The following is a 21,378-nucleotide window of genomic DNA, read 5'->3' as shown; positions in this document are numbered from 1 at the left end:
TAGATAATTCTGAGCCAAACCTCCGTGACTGCTTTAAGAATTCGCTCACTTCGCCACATTCGGCTCTGAAAATTCCAAACTTTTCTGTTTTGTTATACAGAGAATTTGATCCATCTTTGGACCCAAGTCTACAACATTCCTACTGTAAATAAGTTCTTAATAGATCCATATTTGGGACTTCCCTGGTGGTCCAGTCGTTAAGAATCTGCCAGGGGACATGGGTTTGATCCCTGATTGGGGGATTAAGGATCCCACTTGCCATGAGGCAGCTAAGCCTGTGCCTAGGCCCAACAGCTAGAGAGTCCATGTGCCACAATTAAGACCCTATGCAGCCAAGTAAATAACTGAAAAATAAATATACTCAATAAATTGATGGGAGGTTTTACAAAAAGGTGCACAAAATGAATATCCAATTTTTGTTTTTCTCCACGCAATACAAATGGTTTTATGCAGTCCTGATGTGATTCATACAGTCAACACAAAGTGCAACACCTTTATGTTTTAATGGAAAAGTAGATAATAATTTTTAATTACAATTTTAAGAAAAGATGTATCTATACACTGACTTTACATACATACAGAAAAACTGGACTTTGAAGCCCTAATGTTTCAAAAGTGTTCATTTCCCTCCATACAAACCAGTATTACTCAGCAACAGTACAACTGATTTTAAAAAAATAGAAAGTGAATACACTTCTAAGAGGCAATGCTTTGTCTCTTCATTGGTACAACTCACCAAGGTTGTTTTTGCCCTCAGCACCCTGGGTTCACCAGGATGTGATCCAAAGCAAACCAGCCTTGAAGTTTAAGGAAACCTTTTCTAGGAACCTGGTTCCCTGTCTCTCCCCTCCTATGAAGAAGCTGTCCCCACCCGCATGATTCGGAACAGCATGTTGATGTTGTTGCTTCGGATCGCGTCCCGACAAGCAGTGATCACCTGGTTCTTTGGTTTTCCAACTGTCAGAGAAGAAACACCATATCCACGTGAGCCAAAGGATGATTAAAGTGAAATTATCAACCAGAAGCCATCTTTAAAACAACATAAAACCAGGGTAGAGAAGAGTTAGAGATATACAGTGTTTAATTTTTTAAAAGTGCTTATTTTTGGCTACACTGGGCCTCTGTTGCAGCACTCCGGCTTTTCGAGCTGTGAGGAGCGGGGCTGCTCTCCAGTCGCAGTGCATGGGTCTCTTGCTGCAGTGGCTTCTGATGCTGCAGAGCACAGGCTCTAGGGTGCTGGGGCTCAGTAGCTGTGGTACACGGGCTTAACTGTTCCACGGCCGGTGGAATCTTCCCTGACCAGGGATGGAACCCATGTACCCCACACTGGCAGGCGGATGCTCAACCACTGGACCAGGAAGTCCTAGATAGTACAAATTTATCTTATCTTACCATTCCCTAGAAAAGATATTCTCATGCGGAGCTTTAATCACAAACCGAGCTTAGAGACCATTTTATACCTAGAAACTTAAGAGTCAGTTTTACAGAAAAGGATCAAACCTTATATCCACTTAGCAAAGATTGTTTCTAAAAGGAAGTCAAAGCACTGACCCAAAACAGCAGATTCCAATAGGAGTACTTAAGGCTTTCCTCTTGGGAATATGTCACTCAGTTTTTCTTCTGAGGATGCAGCAAGTTCGGGAAGATCCCACATGCCTTGGGACAACTAAGCCCGTGCACCCCAACACTGAGCCTGTGCTCTAGAGCCCATGTGCTGCAACTCCTGGGCTCCCTGCGCCTAGGACCAGTGCTGGTTTCTGCTAGCCACAGCTGAAGAAGGCCCAAACACAGCAAAGAAGACCCTGCTGCTGCTGCTAAGTCACTTCAGTTGTGTCCGACTCTATGCGACCCCACAGACAGCAGCCCACCAGGCTCCCCCGTCCCTGGGATTCTCCAGGCAAGAAAACTGGAGTGGGTTGCCATTTCCTTCTCCAATAATGAAGACCCTATATAGCCAAAAATAAACAAATCTTTAAAAAAAAAGGAACTGAAAGTTTTTTACCGTCTGAAGTTGGCAAACTAAAGCCAAACAGTAGGCTGGCTAAACTCAAGTGAATGGTACCAACTCGAATATGAAAGGTATCTTTATAGATACAAGCCCTGATAGGAATTCTTGAAGCTACCACCATCTTTAATGGTTCTTGCCCAGAAATTAAAGAAGAACTGCAGTGCTACAAAAAGAGACTTACCACGCAGACGACCTGCTCTTTGAATGGCTTGATTTACTGCTTTGAGGCTTCCCAACAGTTCTGTGTGATTGTTACAGCGAATTTTATATCCATTGAGCAAGTCTTTATTAAGGTCATAGAGTTCCATATAGCGATTCTTCATTGTTTTCCTGTGTACATCAATAGGTTAACATGACTAGACCTCAGTATGGCAGGCTTAAATGAAAAGATTTGCAAACTTCTTAGACATATTTAATAAAGGATCAAACCAGATTTTTAGCTGTACTGTCATTAAAACGGTAAAAACAGGGTAACTGCTAAAGTCTGCTTTGAAAACACTTGAGCATATTCTATGAACTATTCTGTTTCTTCCAAATGAAGACAAGTGGCCTTCCTTGGTTATTAATCCATGGTTTGTTTGAATTTAGGAACCAAGAATTATCATGCCCATGATATAAGGGGTGGGGAAAAGTCAGCAAGGTGACAGGCTATATTCCAAGCTTCAGACTAATACTGACAGTTTCTTATCAAGCTAAATATACACTTACTATACAACCCAGCAATCACATTATGACACATTTCACCCGAAAGAATGGAAACATGTCTGTAAAAAACCTGTATGCAAATATTTATAGCAGCCTTATTCTCAATCACCAAAGTCTGGAAGCAACCCAAATCTCAATTAATCGGTGGCATATTGACCAAGTATGGGTATCAATACAACAGAATAGTCAGCAATAAAATGGAATGAACTACTGGTAACTTACAACATGAATGAACCTCAACGGCATTATGGAACCTGAAAGAAGCCAGACTCAAAAGGTTGGTGCCACGTATATGGATTCCATTTATATTGTCTGATTCCATTTATGTGACAGTTTGGGAAAGATAAAACTATAGTAAGAGAAACTGAGAAATACTTGATTTCGGTAGTAGCAACACAATTGTATAAATTTCCCCAAATTTATTGAAGTGACACGACTCTTCGCGACCCCATGGACTGTAGACTATCAGGCTCCTTCGTCCATGGGATTTTCCAGGCAAGAGTGCTGGAGTGGATTGCCATTTCCTTCTCCAGGGGATCTTCCCGACCCAGGAATCGAACCCAGGTCTCCCACATTGCAGGCAGATGCTTTACCATTTGAGCCACTAGGGAAGCCCAAACCTAAAAGGGTAAATTTTCTACATGTATATTATAAATTACATATCAACCAACTTGGCTTTAAAAAATAAAAACCGTGTGCATCTGACAGTTTCTAAACGAAATATAAATCAAGAAAAGAGGAATTTTAGGGGTTGGTCACTTCCCTCTAGTGTTTTTTTTGTCGCTCAGTCATGTCCAACTCTTTGTGACCCCGTAACTGCAGCCTGCCAGGTTCCTCTAGCAGAAAGATAGCCAGGAATTATCCAGGCAAGAATACTGGAGTGGGTAGCCATTCCCTTCTCCAGGGGATCTTCCCGACCCAGGAATTGAATCTAGGTCTCCCGCACTGCAGGCAGATTCTTTACTGTCTGAGCCACAGGGAAGCACAGTCAAATGCCTAAGGCCAACAACATCTCTTTGCCTTAAAAAAAAAAAAATAGCCAGAGAGAGAAAAAAATGGGGAGCCCTAGAGATAAAGGTGGCAAGAAAAAGCACCTGTCCTGGCCATGGTACATACTCACATGTCCCTCATCAGACGGGCATCTTCAGCTCGGACCAGCAAACTACGGATCAGATTAGAGTTATCAGCCATGTCAGCACTGAGCTTCTGATGCGCTGAGTGGTATTCATCCACCTGGAAACCATAAACACCCAGGAATTTAAAAGGCCTCACCAACTTCCTGAAAACTAAATAAATTGACAAGGAACTGTCTTCTCTATACCGAGGCCCTGTTTTTTCTGCCATTCACTTGTTCTATCTTAACTATCCTCTGTTGTTTCACCTCCTCTTCAGTGAAATACTTAAAATGACATTCTGTGTCAAGCTCTTCCACATCTTAGCATTGTGAGCCCAAGCCACACAAACACTAACGTTTTAGAGGTTTGGGGTGGGGATGTTGTAAGTGGGGACCCATCACAAGCCTTACTTTTGATTTTTGGTTCTTTGTTGTTGTTTAGTCGATAAGTCACATCTGACTCTTTGCAACCCCATGGACTGTAGCCCGCCAGGCTCTTCTGTCCATGAGGTTTTTCAGGCAAGAATACTGGAGTGGGTTGCCATTTCCTTCTCCAGGGGATCTCCTTGACCCAGGAATCAAATTCGTGTCTCCTGTATTGTCAGGCAGATTCTTTACCACTGAGCCACGTGGGAAAGCACTAAGACAGAATGCAAAGTATATACAACAGATAAGATGAAAGGCTAGCAAAGGAAACTGTTAATATATATATTTTTCAAGTATCCTTCCAAACCAAGCACAGAAAGCAAGTGCTTAAGCTAACCACTCACTTTTATAAAAGAAATCCTTTAACTCATGAATTCTCTAATACTAGCTCAATTTTTAGTTTAAGAATTTTCCAAAGTTCTTTAAGACATGACTATCATGTAATATATGTATATTTGTAGTTTCATTAATGTAACAGAAATATTGCAAACATTATTAGAACACCGTGTTCTCACAAATTCATCTACCAGGTGCCCTCACCTTAACTAGCACCTTTCGTAATTCTTCAAAGTAGACAGGGAAATCAGCTTCGACCTGAAGGTCTTCGATAGCAAAAAACGATGCCATCGACTGGATTATATCTCCAGCCAAATCGATATCATCAGTATTTACAGTGATCTATCAACAGGAAAAAAGACAAGTTAACATCCTCAGATAGCTGGAACAGCACCTGAACTTCCCCATATTCAACACATTTATTGAAACATAAATTTATATGCAGTGATAAATAAAAATTAGGTCCAGCCCTCAAGAAAATAACATTATTTCTAGCAACAGGCCAAAAACAAAAAAAGAATCAATCCTTTTGCCTTATAAATGGAACAACAAAGTCATTCAAACAATGAAAACCTTTTGTTCTCCTCTGTATTCCTAAACCATCCCAAAGTGAAAGTGAAGTCGCTCAGTCATATCCGACTCTTTTTGACCCCATGGACTGTAGCCTACCAAGCTCCTCTGTCCATAGGATTTTCCAGGCAATAGTACTGGAGTGGATTGCCATTTCCTTCTCCAGAGGATCTTCCCAACCCAGGAATCGAACCCGGGTCTCCCGCATTGTAGACAGATGTTTTACCATCTGAGCCACCAGGGAAGTCCAAACTAGGTGACAAACAGGTGAAGGGAAGTGGGGGAGAGAGGTAGAAAAACCGCTGATCTACATTAAATACCTGTGTCAGAGGTGATAACAGTCTAGGTTGAGACACGTGGTTTTACGACCTTGAGACTGGTGTCACCCGCCTTGCTTAACACTGAGTGTTGTAAACGTTTACATGAGAAATCTGTGTCCATGACAGTAAAAATTACCTCTCCACTAAGTTTTATCTTTATATACAGCTGGCCACCGTTCCGTAGGGAGGTGAAACACACTTGAAATGGAGCGTTCTGCATGTTAGTATCCTCTGGTAACAGAAAGTTCTGGTTGAGCCACATAACAACCTTAAAGACGAAGAGTGTGAAATGAATTTCCATTTTTTAAGTACAGTCATTAAGAGTTACCCTTCTTTCTAGTTTTACTACTGGGTTTAAAAACAACAACAATAATTACAGCTCTTCCCCCACCAAGAAAACACTACTCACACTTCTTTTTCCCACCTGATACGTGTAATAAGTAACATGCACAATTATATCTGGTCCCATAGCATGCGTTTTCTACTCAGACATGTATTTAAAAATTTTTTAATTTATTTATTTAGTTTTACTTTTTGGGTGCACTGTGTGGTATTTGGGACCTTAGTTCCTCAACCACAGATTGAACCCAAGCCCCTGTAGTGAAGCATAGAGTCTTAACCGCTGGATCAGCAGGGAAGTCCCCTACTTAGACATAACCTTATATGCAATGTAGACACAATTCAAGTATGATGCTAATTCTGTTTCAATGAGAGCTATTCTGTGGCTCTAGCCTGCTTAAAATCATTCCACTCCACCCTTTAAAACATTTGCACGCACAGACACAGAGATAACATCCACATTATAAGAATAAATCTTAATATAAATAATAGTAATACTTTACAGTGGTTTATAACACAGGTTCCACATAAGATCCACTTGTGAGGCATTTTGGAAGGGGCCACCTGTAGAGTTTCAAGTTTCACAGACCAGAAAGGGGCCTGAGAATTTCCATGATTAAAAAGCCTCACTGAGAATTCTAAAGTCCAGTCAAGGTTAAAATCCACAGGTATTACTAGTTCTTTAAACTTTACAAAGTGCTGTTATACCAATTCTGTAATCCTCAGGGGGCCCCTGTGAGGTAATATTATGCTAAATGAGGGGAATTCCACAAGACCCCTAAGAATTTACTTAGTTAAGGTAGCACTTGAACCCCCACGGTATTCCCATTTCCAAGGGCCACTCTCTTTCCATTCTGATGCAGGCTCCTCTTAAAACACTAGATCTGGACAATCCCACTAAGACTAACAAAAAAAAGAGGAGTAAGAAACAGAGGAATTCACCTGTGACTAAGAATTGCTTAGGTAAGTAATTTCCAATTAATGACTCAAAATAAATATTTCTGAATTGATTAGCCAAGATAAATATTTTTGAATAATTTTTTCAAAATGGAAGATATTTTAGCAACATTTTTGGTACTTGTTGTAAACTATCCAACTCCAACCTAACTCCTTCATGTCATATTTACTAAAACCAAATAACACACTCATGTAATTTCCCCTTTTCTGTGAAATCATGTCAAAGAGTCTAAAGTGCAAACAGGTTGCAAAGAGAAAAGCCAGACACTCACCCTCTGGGCCCGTTCTGCGATGATAAAGTTGACGTAACTAAGGGGCTCACTGGCGGGGTCCGGGCTGGTGAGCACATACATGGAGAATCGGGGTAGCTGTCTTGTCAGCTCAAACACGTGAAACTGGGTGCTACGGCCAACCAACATAATAGAAGAGAACTGTTTGTGTTGAATGTTATTTCAAAGGGAAAGGCGCCCCAGATAAACATAAGGTCACTACTGAGTCAAGCTGTTACTTATGGGTTTCACTAAAGAAACTGTCTACTCTCCTCCCCGCAACCCTGCCTCAAAAAAAAAAAAAAAAAAAAATTGAGAGTTCAAGTCCCACAGTAACGGGGTTTGGGATTTAGAGGCGTGAGTCTGTGTATACATATGCACACACCCAGGGTTTACAACACCCAAAAAGGAATGTGAAAAGGTTTCTATCTTCCACAAATCTAGTGCTCTTCTTCACTGGCTAAGGTTACATATGACTGTCATAGAACAGAACCTAAACCCCCGTAGTCTTGGTGGCCAAAACTATCCATTAAGTGTACTTTTGGAATTGCTGTGAATATGAAATCATCTGACTAAAGCCAGAAATAATCATTTCAAACTTAAATACTTTTAATTTATTTTTTGGAAAGATTTCAAATTAGAGAAATAAGAAGCCATGGGAAACCTTGCCTGGGTGGAAAGAGCCAATAAGTGGCTTCTCTGGCCCCGGAGAATCCATGGCAAGAGGGGAAATCTACACTTTGTACTGTCCTCTCAGTGCTGCCTGGACATGACCCGCAATGTGCGAAGGGTCACCTGCTCCTGTAGCCCACGAAGGTTTTCAAGTGCAGGTCCACGGGGATGTCCTTGGGAGGTGTGATGGGGATGCGGACGGAGCTGGAGAGGTGGTGGACACTGGGGTGCACCACGTGGCTTTCACCCGCAAAAATGCCCTCCGCGAAAATCAACACTGCTCGGATGATGGTGTCTGCAGGGAAGAGAGAAGACAGCAGTCCAAGAGCCGCTCCCAGATGACACAGGCGCCAATGACCACCAGCCGTGTGCCTTACCATTAGAGGTGGAAATGCACAACTCAGCGTGGGCGGCCTGCGCCTCGCTCCCCAGGTTGACGGAGAGGGCGGTGTGGAGTTTGGTGTTGGCAGGGATCACGCCCCGATGCCCATCAGCCTCGTTCAGTGGACTGCTCAGCTCAGCCTGCAAAACATGCAACCCCCCACTTCCAACTCAGTCCCCGGAACAGTGAACTCACGTCAATTTTAAAAACAGCTATCTCGCTTCAGAAGACACATCCCCTGTATCTTATATTCATCTGAGTCTTTAAATGTCAGAGAACTCACCTCATTAGTGCTCTCGCTGTAAACTGGCCTTTTCCCAAAGGAAAATACCCTCATCCCTTCCTGTGGTTAGGGACCACTGCCACTCAGCACGCCGTCTACATTCTAAAAACTTATTTATTTACTGGCTATGCTGGGTCTTCGTTGCTGTGTGGGCTTTCTCTCTAGCTGCTGCACGCGGTTTCTCACTGCAGTGGCTTCTCTTGTTGCAGAGCGTGGGCTCTAGGGTGCTCGGGTTCAGTACTTGCAGCTCCCAGGCTCTAGAGCACAGGCTCAGTAGTTGTGGCGCACGGGTTTAAGTGCCCCGAGGCACTAAGCGTCTTCCTGACGAGGGATCAAACCCATGTCTCCTGCATAGGCAGGCAGAGTCCTTACCACTGAGCCACCAGGGAAGCCACCCACCTTTTACATTGTTCTGTATTGTTCTGTTTTAAATGACTAAAGAAACTCACTGAGTGTAGCAAATTCAAATAGTTATACATGATGCGACAAATTAAAATCCTACTCCCCAGCTCACCCTCCAGCTAGTCAGGTAAGTACACGTACACACGTACACACACACACACACAACAGCAGACCCAGAGTCTCTGCAGGTGTCCACGTTTGTTATTTGTGGTTGAAAAAGATACTCTAAACACACTATTCTTGCTTCCCTTCACTCCATAATACCAGACATCCTTCCACGTTAGTCCACATGTATATACTTCATTCTTTTGAGCTGCTTAATATTCCCCAGCCCACCCTCCCTATGACTGACCAAAATTTACCATCGCTTCCAACTGTTCCCTGCTACAAACAGCACTGCAGTGTGTTTGAACACTCGTGCAAATCTCTCTCTGGCTGAGCTCCCCAGCAGAGGGATTTCTCGGTTAAAGGATACGTGCCCTCTTCATTCTGACACTGGCAGAAGGGCCAGGCCATCTGCCCGCGCACCAGCGGGGAGGGGGAGACCACGCCCCACCAGATGCGGAGACCCTCCTTTCCCAACTGCCCATCCTCCTGGTCACTCTCAGCCTCCCGCGTGCCCGTCCCATCAGGTCCGACCTTGGCGTTTTCCTCATAGTTGCGGAGCTCCAGCAATAGGTTCTGTTTCTTCTGACTCAGCTCTCGGATCAGGTCCTGCTCTACGCTGATGTCCATGAGGTTGCCTCTCATCTCAGCCGTGCCCGGCAGGTAGCCCCGGACTGACAGGAGGGAAAAAAAAAAAAAAAAAACCCACAGGACTGAGGGACAGCCCAGGCACAGCCAGGTCTTACTTTTAAGTCATCAGTGACCTAGTCTTAAAACCTAAGTTCTCATTTCCCAAACTCAGGTGAATTCTTTAGGACAAAAGGGTATCAACACAAACACTTTATGGTGAAATCTCCTGGGATTCTGACCCAATCAGACTGAGAAATCTGAATTCTCAAAGATCTCTCCTATCCCAATTTACTTTCTCCATCCACCGAGCAGCAGATTAACTGTTGGCAGCCATCCATCCGGTAATCTCCCTCCACCACACCAGCAATCGCAGATGAAAAGTTGTCCTTAAAGATGACCTCCCCAGTCCGGTCACTTCGAGCATCGACCTAAAAATAGAACAAGAACTTGAAAATAGCTTCTGCTCTAGGTTCTTAAAAATGACACAAAATTTTCAAGTACAATCAGCTTTAGTCTAGAAGTTTTTAAGAGGGCTCCAAGGAGGGGACTTCCCTGGTGGCCTAGTGGTTAGGAATCCACCTTCCAGTGCAGGGGATGAGAGTTTGATCCCTGGTCAGGGAACTAAGATCCTACATGCCACTAGGCAACTAAGCCCTCTCGCCACAACTAGAGAGCCTGCACACGGCAGCGAAGGATTCCTCAAGCTGCAACTAAGACCCGATGCACCCAAATTTAAAAAAAAATTCTTTTTAATGAGTACTCCAAGGGGCTCCCCCTGTGTCTTCTCAATACATACCTATAACCAAGGGGCCAAGGGACCTCACTCAGCTCTGTTTTTCCTTAAAAGCTGTTTTACATACTGGCCTAGTATTTCATTTGGAGAAGTGGGTTGGCTGAGAGACAGTACTTTTAGAAAATATATAACACAGTGTGAAAGTCCAAACTTCCCAGGTTCGAATTCCAGCTTTGCCACTCACTACCTGTGGGATCTTGGGCAAACCTCTTTAACCATTCTGGACTTAGCTTCCTCATTTGGAGATCAACAATAAGAACATGAGGAAAATAACTGTATCTACACGTCAGGGTTGTAACAAGGTCTAAAAGGGTTAACGTGTTAAGCAGGTAGAACAGGGACTGGCACATAGAGGTATACAAGACGTATTAGCTCTAAATACAAATTTCACCTTTATTATATATAAATATATAAAATACATTACACCTAAAATTTTTATTTATTTGGCTGCGCTGTGTCTTAGCTGCAGCATGGGATCTAGTTCCCTGACCAGGGATCAAACCTAGCTCCCTGCATTGGGAGTGTGGAGTCTTAATCACTATTCCACCAGGGAAGTCCCCAGTTATATCTAAAGGTTGAGAAATGCCAAGCAAGCCCAGTCTCCCACCATCCACGCTTCTGGAATAGCCCTGTTCAAGGTCCCTTTGCCACGTGAGCTACTGAGATGCTGCAGAGAGCCCTACAATCATCCACATCGCTTCCCAGAGGAGTCAGATAAATGCATCACGGACCCTTCAGAAACGAGTGCACCACAAAACAACAGGGAAGGGTAACCACCTAAAGTGAGCTTTCATTCTAATCAAGAACACATGCATTATTGATGAAAGGCTGCTGCTGCTAAGTCGCTTCAGCCGTGTCCGACTCTGTGCAACCCCACAGACTGCAGCCTACCAGGCTCCTCCATCTATGAGATTCTCCAGGCAACAGTACTGGAGTGGGTTGCCATTGCTTCTCCATGATAAAAGGCTAGCTACAGAAAATCTAACAGAGCAAGCATCTCAGTGACCACTACTTCTGTCTTTTCATAAACAGCCTTTTGGGCACAATTTTGCAGTGAAAAACACACTAATTTAGGTCATAGCTTACTACCAGCTCCTACCCCTTGGCTGGAGAATACCATGCTCTTAATAACAACATCAGGTCAGCCTGAAAATTATGGATGCAATGAATAGCCTGTACTGACCAGAGTTTCTAACGGAAGCCTTGAACTCAGACTGAACTGAACTTGCTTCATTCTAACCTCTCCATGGCCTTCAGCACTGCGCTTCTGTAATTTCTAGCAAATAAGTGGGTTAACTTGCTAACTAAGAAACAGGGCTACAAATCTGTTTTTCTGTGGATTTTCTATTCTTTTGCTTTATCAACATGAAAGTTTTGCCATGGAAAAAATGACCCTCCAACTCAACAAATGACCTACTAAAGAAAAAGTTAGTTGGCTAGTTGCATTTAAATTAAGTAATTTTGCACCTATGTTCACCCGGTGGATCTATATTCCTTTTAATGTTGTTTCTGTTGAGTGCAGACAACAAGTGTTCCACTTCTATAATGAACTGTATAGTTTGCTTATCTTTTGTATGGCTTAGAACATACAAATTATGACTATGTAATAGAAATTTCTTAAAATTTTGAAAGCATTTAACTAGACAGACTTCAAGGTTTACAGTCAGATCTGAAGGTTACTTTAGATAACTTCTTAAGTAGTTTTCTAATTCTTGAATCAATCATCATAATTTATATTCCCCCAGAATAGGGTCCCCGTTTCTTAATAAGCAACTACACAGTCTTCCTCTGTAATTTTTAACACCTATACCAAAAACAAAACCAAGTGGAGAAGTAGGAACCAACGTAACAGTTTTTTAGAATCTGTTCTTCACACAGCACCAAAAGAAGGTTACAAGACACTGGCCAAAAGTGAAGAAAAATCAAAGAAGAAAAGCTAGAACTAGCTGATCTCCTTCAGGCAATCAGTACTGACAGATGAAAGAGCTAGGGCAAATGGTATCCACGGAGATCTGGCAGCTCCTTCAGCAGTTTCTAACAAGACAATCCTGACTTGCCAAGAGACTGTACAAAGTTCTGGTTTGAAGTTAAAAAAGGAAAGAAGCAAAAAAAAAAACCCTAGTTTGAAGTTATAGCTTGGAAAACAATGATAACATAACTCTTTCCACTAATTCTAAGATTTTAGTCAAACTTGAAGATTTACCAGAAAAGAGCTACATACACAGTTCACTACTAGCTTTCTAAAAATCCTTTATTTTATTTGCCTAGGCCTATGATCAACTTGATTGATTCCCATCCCTTCAAGTAAGGGAGTTAGACCTTCCCTGGAGATCTTCCCTCAAATAGGGCTTATAAACCGAAAGGACACTCACTCTGCAGTGCTGACTACCAGAGCAGGAAGAAAAAATCTAGGAAGATTATGAAGTTAAATTTGAAAGCACAGCCAAGGAACTTAAGTGCATATTCTCGTGTTACTGTTTGGAGTCACACAGCCAATATAGCTCAGATAGTTATTACTTTAAATTATACTTGAACACTACTATTTAAACTTACCTTCCCATTGGACCAACCAGTTATCAGTTCACACACTCCATCAGAGTTAAGGTCAAAAGCATGAATACTCATGGCATGATTTTTGGACTGAAAAGGAATTTCAATAATTAGTATAGAAGTCTCTCAATAAGTATAAAATGCTTGAATATCAGAGGCTATATCATACAAACTTTAATTCTCCAGTATCGGGCTGTTTTGTCATACACTCCAACGGTGCCATTGGAAAGGGCATAACCAAATCGACTGCCATACATGGGGCAAAGAGAGGTGATGATCTGCAAAAAAAGAATGAAAAAGATAAAGTTCATTAAGGCTCAATTTAGTGCAAAGTGACTTTATAAAACTGCATACCTTGCTACAAGTGTGTTAAAATTAGGTTTAAATGCACTTCCAATCCATTAGTGGGGAATGTGTTCTTCTCTATGATCCATGTCCTCTATTCAGATTTGGATCATAAGAATTAAAGTCACAAAGTTTACTGTTTTAGATGAAGCATGTGTAGCAAATTTCAACAAATTATTTTTTTTAATAATAAAATCGAAAAATTAAGGAGGAAACAGACCACATACACAAGATCTGGAATACGTAAAATTGATGTTATACACACTAGATCAAATATTTTAATGATTATTTCAATTTCCTTACCTTACAATATCCTACAATCTAAATTTTAAAAGGACTTATAAAATCCACAATTAATTATCTTTTAAGAGTATACTTTTCCAAGGTATAAATTATTGTTTACTAGAAGAAAACTTGAGGAGAGGTGAGGAGATACACCTCGTCCAAGGTAAGGAACAGTGGCTGTGCTTTGCGGGAGCAGCCATGAAAAGATACCCCACGTCCAAGGTAAGAGAAACCCAAGTAAGATGGTAGGTGTTGCGAGAGGGCATCAGAGGGCAGACACACTGAAATCATAATCACAGAAAACTAGTCAATCTGATCACATGGACCACAGCCTTGTCTAACTCAATGAAACTAAGCCATGCCCTGTGGGGCCACCCAAGACAGGCGGGTCATGGTGGAGAGGCCTGACAGAATGTGGTCCACTGGAGAAGGGAATGGCAAACCACTTCAGTATTCTTGCCTTGAGAACCCCATGAACAGTATGAAAAGGCAAAATGATAGGATACTGAAAGAGGAACTCCCCAGGTCAGTAGGTGCCCAATATGCTACTGGAGATCCGTGGAGAAATAACTCCAGAAAGAATGAAGGGATGGAGCCAAAGCAAAAACAATTCCCAGCTGTGGATGTGACCGGTGATAGAAACAAGGTCTGATGCTGTAAAGAGCAGTATTGCATAGGAACCTGGAATGTTAGGTCCATGAATCAAGGCAAATTGGAAGTGGTTAAACAAGAGATGGCAAAAGTGAACGTCGACATTCTAGGAATCAGCAAACTAAAATGGACTGGAATGGGTGACTTTAACTCAGATGACCATTATATCTACTACTGTGGGCAGGAATCCCTTAGAAGAAATGGAGTAGCCATCATAGTCAACAAAAGAGTCCGAAATGCAGTACTTAGATGCAATCTCAGAACGACAGAATGATATCTGTTCGTTTCCAAGATAAACCATTCAATATCACAGTAATCCAAGTCTATGCCCCAACCAGTAATGCTGAAGAAGCTGAAGTTAAATGATTCTATGAAGATCTACAAGACCTTTTAGAAATAACACCCAAAAAGATGTCCTTTTCATTACAGGGGACTGGAATGCAAAAGTAGGAAGTCAAGAAACATCTGGAGAAACAGGTAAATTTGGCCTTGGAGTACAGAATGAAGCAGGGCAAAGATTAATAGAGTTTTGCCAAGAGAACACTGGTCATAGCAAACACCCTCTTCCAACAACATAACAGAAGACTCTACACATGGACATCACCAGATGGTCAACACCGAAATCAGATTGATTATATTCTTTGCAGCCAAAGATGGAGAAGCTCTATACAGTCAGCAAAAACAAGACCGGGAGCTGACTGTGGCTCAGATCATGAACTCCTTATTGCCAAATTCAGACTTAAATTGAAGAAAGTGGGGGAAACCACTAGACCATTCAGGTATGACCTAAATCAAATCCCTTATGATTACACCGAGGAAGTGAGAAATAGATTTAAGGGACTAGATCTGATAGAGTGCCTGATGAACTATGGACGGAGGTTCGTGACATTGTACAGGAGACAGGGATCAAGACCACCCCTGGAAAAGAAATGCAAAAAAGCAAAATGGCTGTCTGGGGAGGCCTTACAAATAGCTGTGAAAAGAAGAGAGGTGAAAAGCAAAGGAGAAAAGGAAAGATATAAGCATCTGAATGCAGAGTTCCAAAGAATAGCAAGAAGAGATAAGAAAGCCTTCCTCAGCGATCAATGCAAAGAAATGGAGGAAAACAACAGAAATGGGAAAGACTAGAGATCTCTTCAAGAAAATCAGAGATACCAAGGGAACATTTCATGCAAAGATGGGCTTGATAAAGGACAGAAATGGTATGGACCTAACAGAAGCAGAAGATATTAAGAAGAGGTGGCAAGAATACACAGAACTGTACAAAAAGAGCTTCATGACCCAGATAATCATGATGGTATAATCACTTACCTAGAGCCAGACATCCTGGAAGTGAAGTCAAGTGGGCCTTGGAAAGCATCACTACGAACAAAGCTAGTGGAGGTGATGGAATCCCAGTTGAGCTATTTCAAATCCTGAAAGATGATGCTGTGAAAGTGCTGCACTCAAGATGCCAGCAAATTTGGAAAACTCAGCAGTGGCCACAGGACTGGAAAAGGTCAGTTTTCATTCCAATTCCAAAGAACGGCAATGCCAAAGAATGCTCAAACTACCACACGATTGCACTCATCTCACATGCTAGTAAAGTAATGCTCAAAACTCTCCAAGCCAGGCTTCAGCAATACATGAACCATGAATTCCAGATGTTCAAGCTAGTTTTAGAAAAAGCAGAGGAACCAGAGATCAAATTGCCAACATCTGCTGGATCATGGAAAAAAGCAAGAGAGTTCCAGAAAAACATCTATTTCTGCTTTATTGACTATGCCAAAGCCTTTGACTGTGTGGATCACAATAAACGGTGGAAAATTCTGAAAGAGATGGGAATACAGACCACCTGACCTGCCTCTTGAGAAATCTGTATGCAGGTCAGGAAGCAACAGTTAGAACTGAACATGGAACAACAGACTGGTTCCAAATAGGAAAAGGAGTATGTCAAGGCTATATATTATCACCCTGCTCATTTAACTTACATGCAGAGTACATCATGAGAAACGCTGGGCGGGAAGAAGCACAACCTGGAATCAAGATTGCCGGGAGAAATATCAATCACCTCAGATAGGCAGATGAGACCACCCTTATGGCAAAAAGTGAAGAGGAACTAAAAAGCCTCTTGATGAAAGTGAAAGAGGAGAGTGAAAAAGTTGGCTTAAAGCTCAACATTCAGAAAACGAAGATCATGGCATCTGGTCCCATCACTTCATGGCAAATAGATGGGGAAACAGTGTCAGACTTTATTTTGGGGGGCTCCAAAATCACTGCAGATGGTGATTGCAGCCATGAAATTAAAACACGCTTACTCCTTGGAAGGAAAGTTATGACCAACTTAGATAGCATATTCAAAAGCAGAGACATTACTTTGCCAACAAAGGTCTATCTAGTCGGGGCTATGGTTTTTCCAGTGGTCATGGATGGATGTGAGAGTTGGACTGTGAAGAAAGCTGAGCGCCAAAGAACTGATGCTTTTGAACTGTGGTATTGGAGAAGACTCTCGAGAGTCCCTTGGACTGCAAGGAGATCCAAGCAGTCCATTCTGAAGGAGATCAGCCCTGAGATTTCTTTGGAAGGAATGATGCTAAAGCTGAAGCTCCAGTACTTTGGACACGTCATGCAAAGAATTGACTCATTGGAAAAGACTCTGATGCTGGGAGGGATTAGGGGCAGGAGAAGGGGATGACAGAGGATGAGATGGCTGGATGGCATCACTGACTCAATGAACATGAGTCTGATTGAACTCCAGGAGTTGGTGATGAACAGGGAGGCCTGGCGTGCTATGATTCATTGGGTTGCAAAGAGTCGGACATGACTGAGCGGCTGAAGTGAACTGAGTAGAAAACATAATCCTTTAAAAAGCAAAATCCCAGAATACCATGGATTTGTACATATCTAACAATATACAGAGTGCATATGTTATACTGGAGTATTAACAGGACTGTGAAGAGGATTTAACACAGTTAAGAGAATTTACAATTACAATATACAAAATCTACAGTTTTAGATACTGAACAAAATTGTCCTTAAAAGTTAAAGCCACAGTTTAAAGATATCTATGACCCTGCAGATCTACTTTCTAATTCTGACTAATGTAAGAGATAATAAGAAATAAACTGTATAAAGTAGAGAATAGTTATGTAATTTCTTCTACACCTACAGCTTTTCTATAAAGCCACCCACTTCACTCAACTCTGAATACAAAGTGCCATGTGGGACTCCAGAATTATTTAGCTCAAGGCATTCTTTTGGCAGTACTCTTCACAATTTCGCTGATGTGCAAAAACAGATGTGAACTCAGAGCAAAATCAAACCAAGAGGACAAGAAAACGGCCCTGAAATGAACAATCTTATACAGTCCACATTTTCCTAAATTTAGCCCCAGTTTCCCTAGGTCCCTTAGTCCTTTATAAGGTCACTAGTTTCTTTTGTGGACTAGAGGATCAACAGGCATGTCAAATTCCTCACCGTTATTTCATGTTCTCCTGCCCTTTTCTAGGATTTAGGAAAAAAGTGTTTCACAGAATGTACTCCCCTCGCATCTAGTATTGACAATCAACAGAAATCCAACAAAACCTCAGCGATTCCTAAAATGGGAAAAGATTTACTATGAATTTAAATGAAAGGGAAACAGTAGTGCAGAACCCAGCACCTACAGGCAATTCTCAAGCTGGCAATCCCCTTCAACAATCTAATGAAAGCGAAGGACCATCTCTCTAGAAAAGCAGGCATGAAACGCAGCCAGGTACACAAAATCGCCGGATGGACACACACCTTCAGCCACGCTCTGCTTTGGGCACTCACTTCTCCCCTCCATTTTCCTCTACCACAACCGTCAGCTTACAAGCATAAAAAATGTGAGTACATAAGAAGTAGAGTCAGATTAAGGAAAAAGCTACAGTAAAAGTGAAGAAGTGAAGTAGCTCAGCCGTGTCCGACTCTTTGCAGCCTCATGGACTGTAGCCTACGACACTCCTCTGTCCACGGGATTTTCCAGGCAAGAGTACTGGAGTGGGTTGCCATTTCCTTCTCCAGGGGATCTTCCCGACCCAGGGATCAAATCCGGGTCTCCCGCAGACGCTTTACCATCTGAGCCACGAGGGAAGTCCACAGTAAGGGTAAACCCTTCAAAATCACTGATAACACTTTATATATGAATATGCACGTTTTGCTTTTTGGTCTCCCTTCTGCAGGCAGGGGAACAGAAGCCTGATGTTCCTAAACAGCTTTTGTAAGCAAAGAGAACCAAGGATGAGTTCTTGTCCCAAGGGGAGCTCTCAGGCTGCTGCCCTCAATCTTTTCCGATACAGCCTCCCAAACAACAGCTGATTCAATTCTGCACAATACCACCATTTCGATCTCTAAGACTTTCTTCTGTTGTTTTTCTTTTCTGTCCATTTACAGGGTTCCCAAGCCAATGCTCCTTTATTTCCGTCTCCTTCCTTAATTTCAGTTCAGTTCAGTCACTTAGTCGCGCCCGACTCTTTGTGACCCCATGAATCGCAGCACGCCAGGCCTCCCTGTCCATCACCAACTCCTGGAGTTCACCCAAACTCATGTCCTTCGAGTCGGTGATGCCATTCAGCCATCTCATCCTCTGTCGTCCCCTTCTCCTCCTGCCCTAATCCCTCCCAGCATCAGAGTCTTTTCCAATGAGTCAACTCTTCGCATGAGGTGGCCAAAGTACTGGAGTTTCAGCTTTAGCATCATTCCTTCCAAAGAAATCTCAGGGCTGATCTCCTTCAGAATGGACTGGTTGGATCTCCTTGCAGTCCAAGGGACTCTCAAGAGTCTTCTCCAACACCACAGTTCAAAACCATCAATTCTTTGGTGCTGAGCTTTCTTCACAGTCCAACTTTCACATCCATACATGACCACTGGAAAAACCAGAGCCTTGACTAGACAGACCTTAGTTGGCAAAGTAATGTCTCTGCTTTTCAATATGCTATCTAAGTTGGTCATAACTTTCCTTCCAAGGAGTAAGAGTCTTTTAATTTCATGGCTGCAGTCACCATCTGCAGTGATTTTGGAGCCCCCAAAAATAAAGTCTGACACTGTTTCCCCATCTATTTGCCATGAAGTGATGGGACCAGATGCCATGACCTTCGTTTTCTGAAGGTTGAGCTTTAAGCCAACTTTTTCACTCTCCACTTTCATCAAGAGGCTTTTTAGTTCCTCTTCACTTTTTGGCATAAGGGTGGTATCATGTGCCTATCTGAGGTTATTGATAGTTCTCCTTAATTTAGAATATCCTAATTATCTTTTTGGTTTCCATCTTGCCCAATCCTGGAAAACCAGCAGCAAATAAATATCCTAAGAATACCAAACCATAGGAATAAGGGCAGTCTTTAGACACTGTTTAAAAAAAAGATAACTCTTTTAGAAACATTTCTGTTTGAATTACATGAGTAATTCTAATCACAAAGAAACTAGTCAAGTTCTCTGACATCTAGTTTTTAAGTCTACCAACAGAAATGTGTCTAAGAAGTACTTAATCTGAATGAAGAGAAAAACTCTAAAACCCTCATATACACAGTTCATTCAATATTCAATCCCATTTAATACACATGATGAGAAGCAAGAGGACCTGACCATGCCACTTAATAGCCATGAGCTTTTGAGAGTAACTTCACGAAGAAATGTAACATGTTCCCTCATCTGTAAAAGGAGAACTACTGATTCCTTCATAATTGTGCTGCTGTTGGATTAAATGAGTAGCTCATGTAAATAACTTAGAACAGTGTCTGGCATACATCAGGTACACAATAAATGGTTGCCATTATTGTTATTATTATACAATAGCTCACTAAAAGAAATACCTTTTTGTGCTCCATAATTTTTGTCTAATCAAGTGTTTTCAAAATATATCTTTTTAATTTTTTCATTGGAGTACAACTGCTTTATAATTAGTCTCTGCTGTACAACAATGTGACTGAGCTGGATATATACATATATGCTGTCCCTCTAGAGCCTCCCTCCCACCTCCCCATCCCTCTGGGTCATTAGAGAGCACTGAGTCAAAATATATCTCGATATAGGATATTTAAAGGCTTCTTTGTCTGTAACGTACTGCTCTATTTAATCCCCACAGTCTTTACCATAAAACTGGGTAGTGAAATGTCCCAGCACTCTCATTTTATGCTACATTTAACTATGCTAATCTGTCAAGGTTATCATGATTCTGAGGTGGTGCTTACCTCTGTTTCTGACATTTCTGCCACAATCTCATCTTCTTTGAAAACTCGGATATCAAAATCCTCAGATCCAACAAGAAGCTGAAAGGGAAAAAAAAGAAAAATCAGGCATATTTAGTTCAGTAAGTGAAGACAGCAAAATTTCCATAAATAAAACAAAAAAATTGCATGATACTCTGTATGCTACTAGAGGCACCCAGGAATTCCAACTTCTCGGTGATGGATGCTCAGAAAGGTTCTTTCCAACGAGAAGGTCACGAGTTGGTCAGTGAAGACACAGTGGTTACTACATTGGTCCTGCCACGTGGGCACCTCCCACCAGAACAAGTTCTTTCACCAGGCACCTGAAAATGCTCCCTGGCTCAGCATCTGTCTGCCTGCAGGTGGAAGCCCTGCTTCAAAAGCCAGAGCCCACTATCTGCAGACAATCGGAGGCTAAGTCAATGTCCAACACAGTACTTCACTGGCTGCTCAAGAGGTTAATTTCTAGAGAAACCGTTAGAGTAATTTAAAAAGCTAAAAGCCAATCTCTAAAACGTCCAGATTCCTGAAAAAGTTGGCCAAAACTGAGAAGTACGTACTAATATGATTTTAAAACATTGGAATCAAGTTATAAGACTGTGAATGAGACTGTGCTCCCAACAACTCTTCTGCCCTCTCCCCCATCAGGGGTCTTTGAAATATGGTCTTGATCTCTGTATTTGACAAACATAAATGAATTACTGTTCAAAAGAGAGGAGAAAGACAAATGAGGCCAATTAGTTCATCATTCAGGCAACAGAATAGCAAAATCAACCATGAGAAGCTAATACTTCTCTCAAAGCTAAGCTCACTGTCCTGGGGAAATGTATGTACTCCACTAAGCCGTACACAAAAAAGAAGGGTCTCCTCCCCCACATACCTCTTTCTTCCCATCACCATCAAAGTCACACAAGGCCAAGGAGTGAACGTTATCTCCAGTCACCTAAAAATAAAACCCAAGTCATTACTACGCCATTTCTTCTCACTTAATCCAAACATAGGAGCTACATGAAAGACAGGACGAAATAAACCA

The 21,378-nt window shown here is 41.9% G+C and overlaps 1 protein-coding gene across 3 annotated transcripts in view; it reads right to left on the bottom strand.

Moving 5' to 3' along the window:
• Positions 1 to 484: 484 nt before the first annotated feature.
• Positions 485 to 21,378, bottom strand: part of BBS2 (Bardet-Biedl syndrome 2) — a 109,697-nt gene continuing 88,803 nt past the window's right edge. For all 3 annotated transcript variants that reach the window (XM_042231642.2, XM_060398348.1, XM_012189805.3), the window contains exons 4-17: positions 21,226 to 21,288; positions 20,328 to 20,405; positions 13,035 to 13,139; positions 12,865 to 12,951; positions 9,811 to 9,946; positions 9,423 to 9,562; positions 8,094 to 8,238; positions 7,840 to 8,011; positions 7,048 to 7,177; positions 5,616 to 5,747; positions 4,794 to 4,931; positions 3,834 to 3,946; positions 2,190 to 2,338; positions 485 to 957 (exon numbers count right to left, since the gene is read on the bottom strand). In XM_042231642.2, coding sequence (XP_042087576.1) covers positions 851 to 957; positions 2,190 to 2,338; positions 3,834 to 3,946; positions 4,794 to 4,931; positions 5,616 to 5,747; positions 7,048 to 7,177; positions 7,840 to 8,011; positions 8,094 to 8,238; positions 9,423 to 9,562; positions 9,811 to 9,946; positions 12,865 to 12,951; positions 13,035 to 13,139; positions 20,328 to 20,405; positions 21,226 to 21,288 — 1,695 coding nt within the window. In that variant the 3' untranslated portion in view covers positions 485 to 850. The remainder of the gene's footprint in view (positions 958 to 2,189; positions 2,339 to 3,833; positions 3,947 to 4,793; positions 4,932 to 5,615; positions 5,748 to 7,047; positions 7,178 to 7,839; positions 8,012 to 8,093; positions 8,239 to 9,422; positions 9,563 to 9,810; positions 9,947 to 12,864; positions 12,952 to 13,034; positions 13,140 to 20,327; positions 20,406 to 21,225; positions 21,289 to 21,378) is intronic.

This window comes from Ovis aries, chromosome 14, assembly GCF_016772045.2.
Source record: "Ovis aries strain OAR_USU_Benz2616 breed Rambouillet chromosome 14, ARS-UI_Ramb_v3.0, whole genome shotgun sequence".
NCBI lineage: Eukaryota > Metazoa > Chordata > Mammalia > Artiodactyla > Bovidae > Ovis > Ovis aries.
Note: the sequence above shows the minus strand (reverse complement) of the source record. Positions and strands in the feature narration are given on the sequence as shown.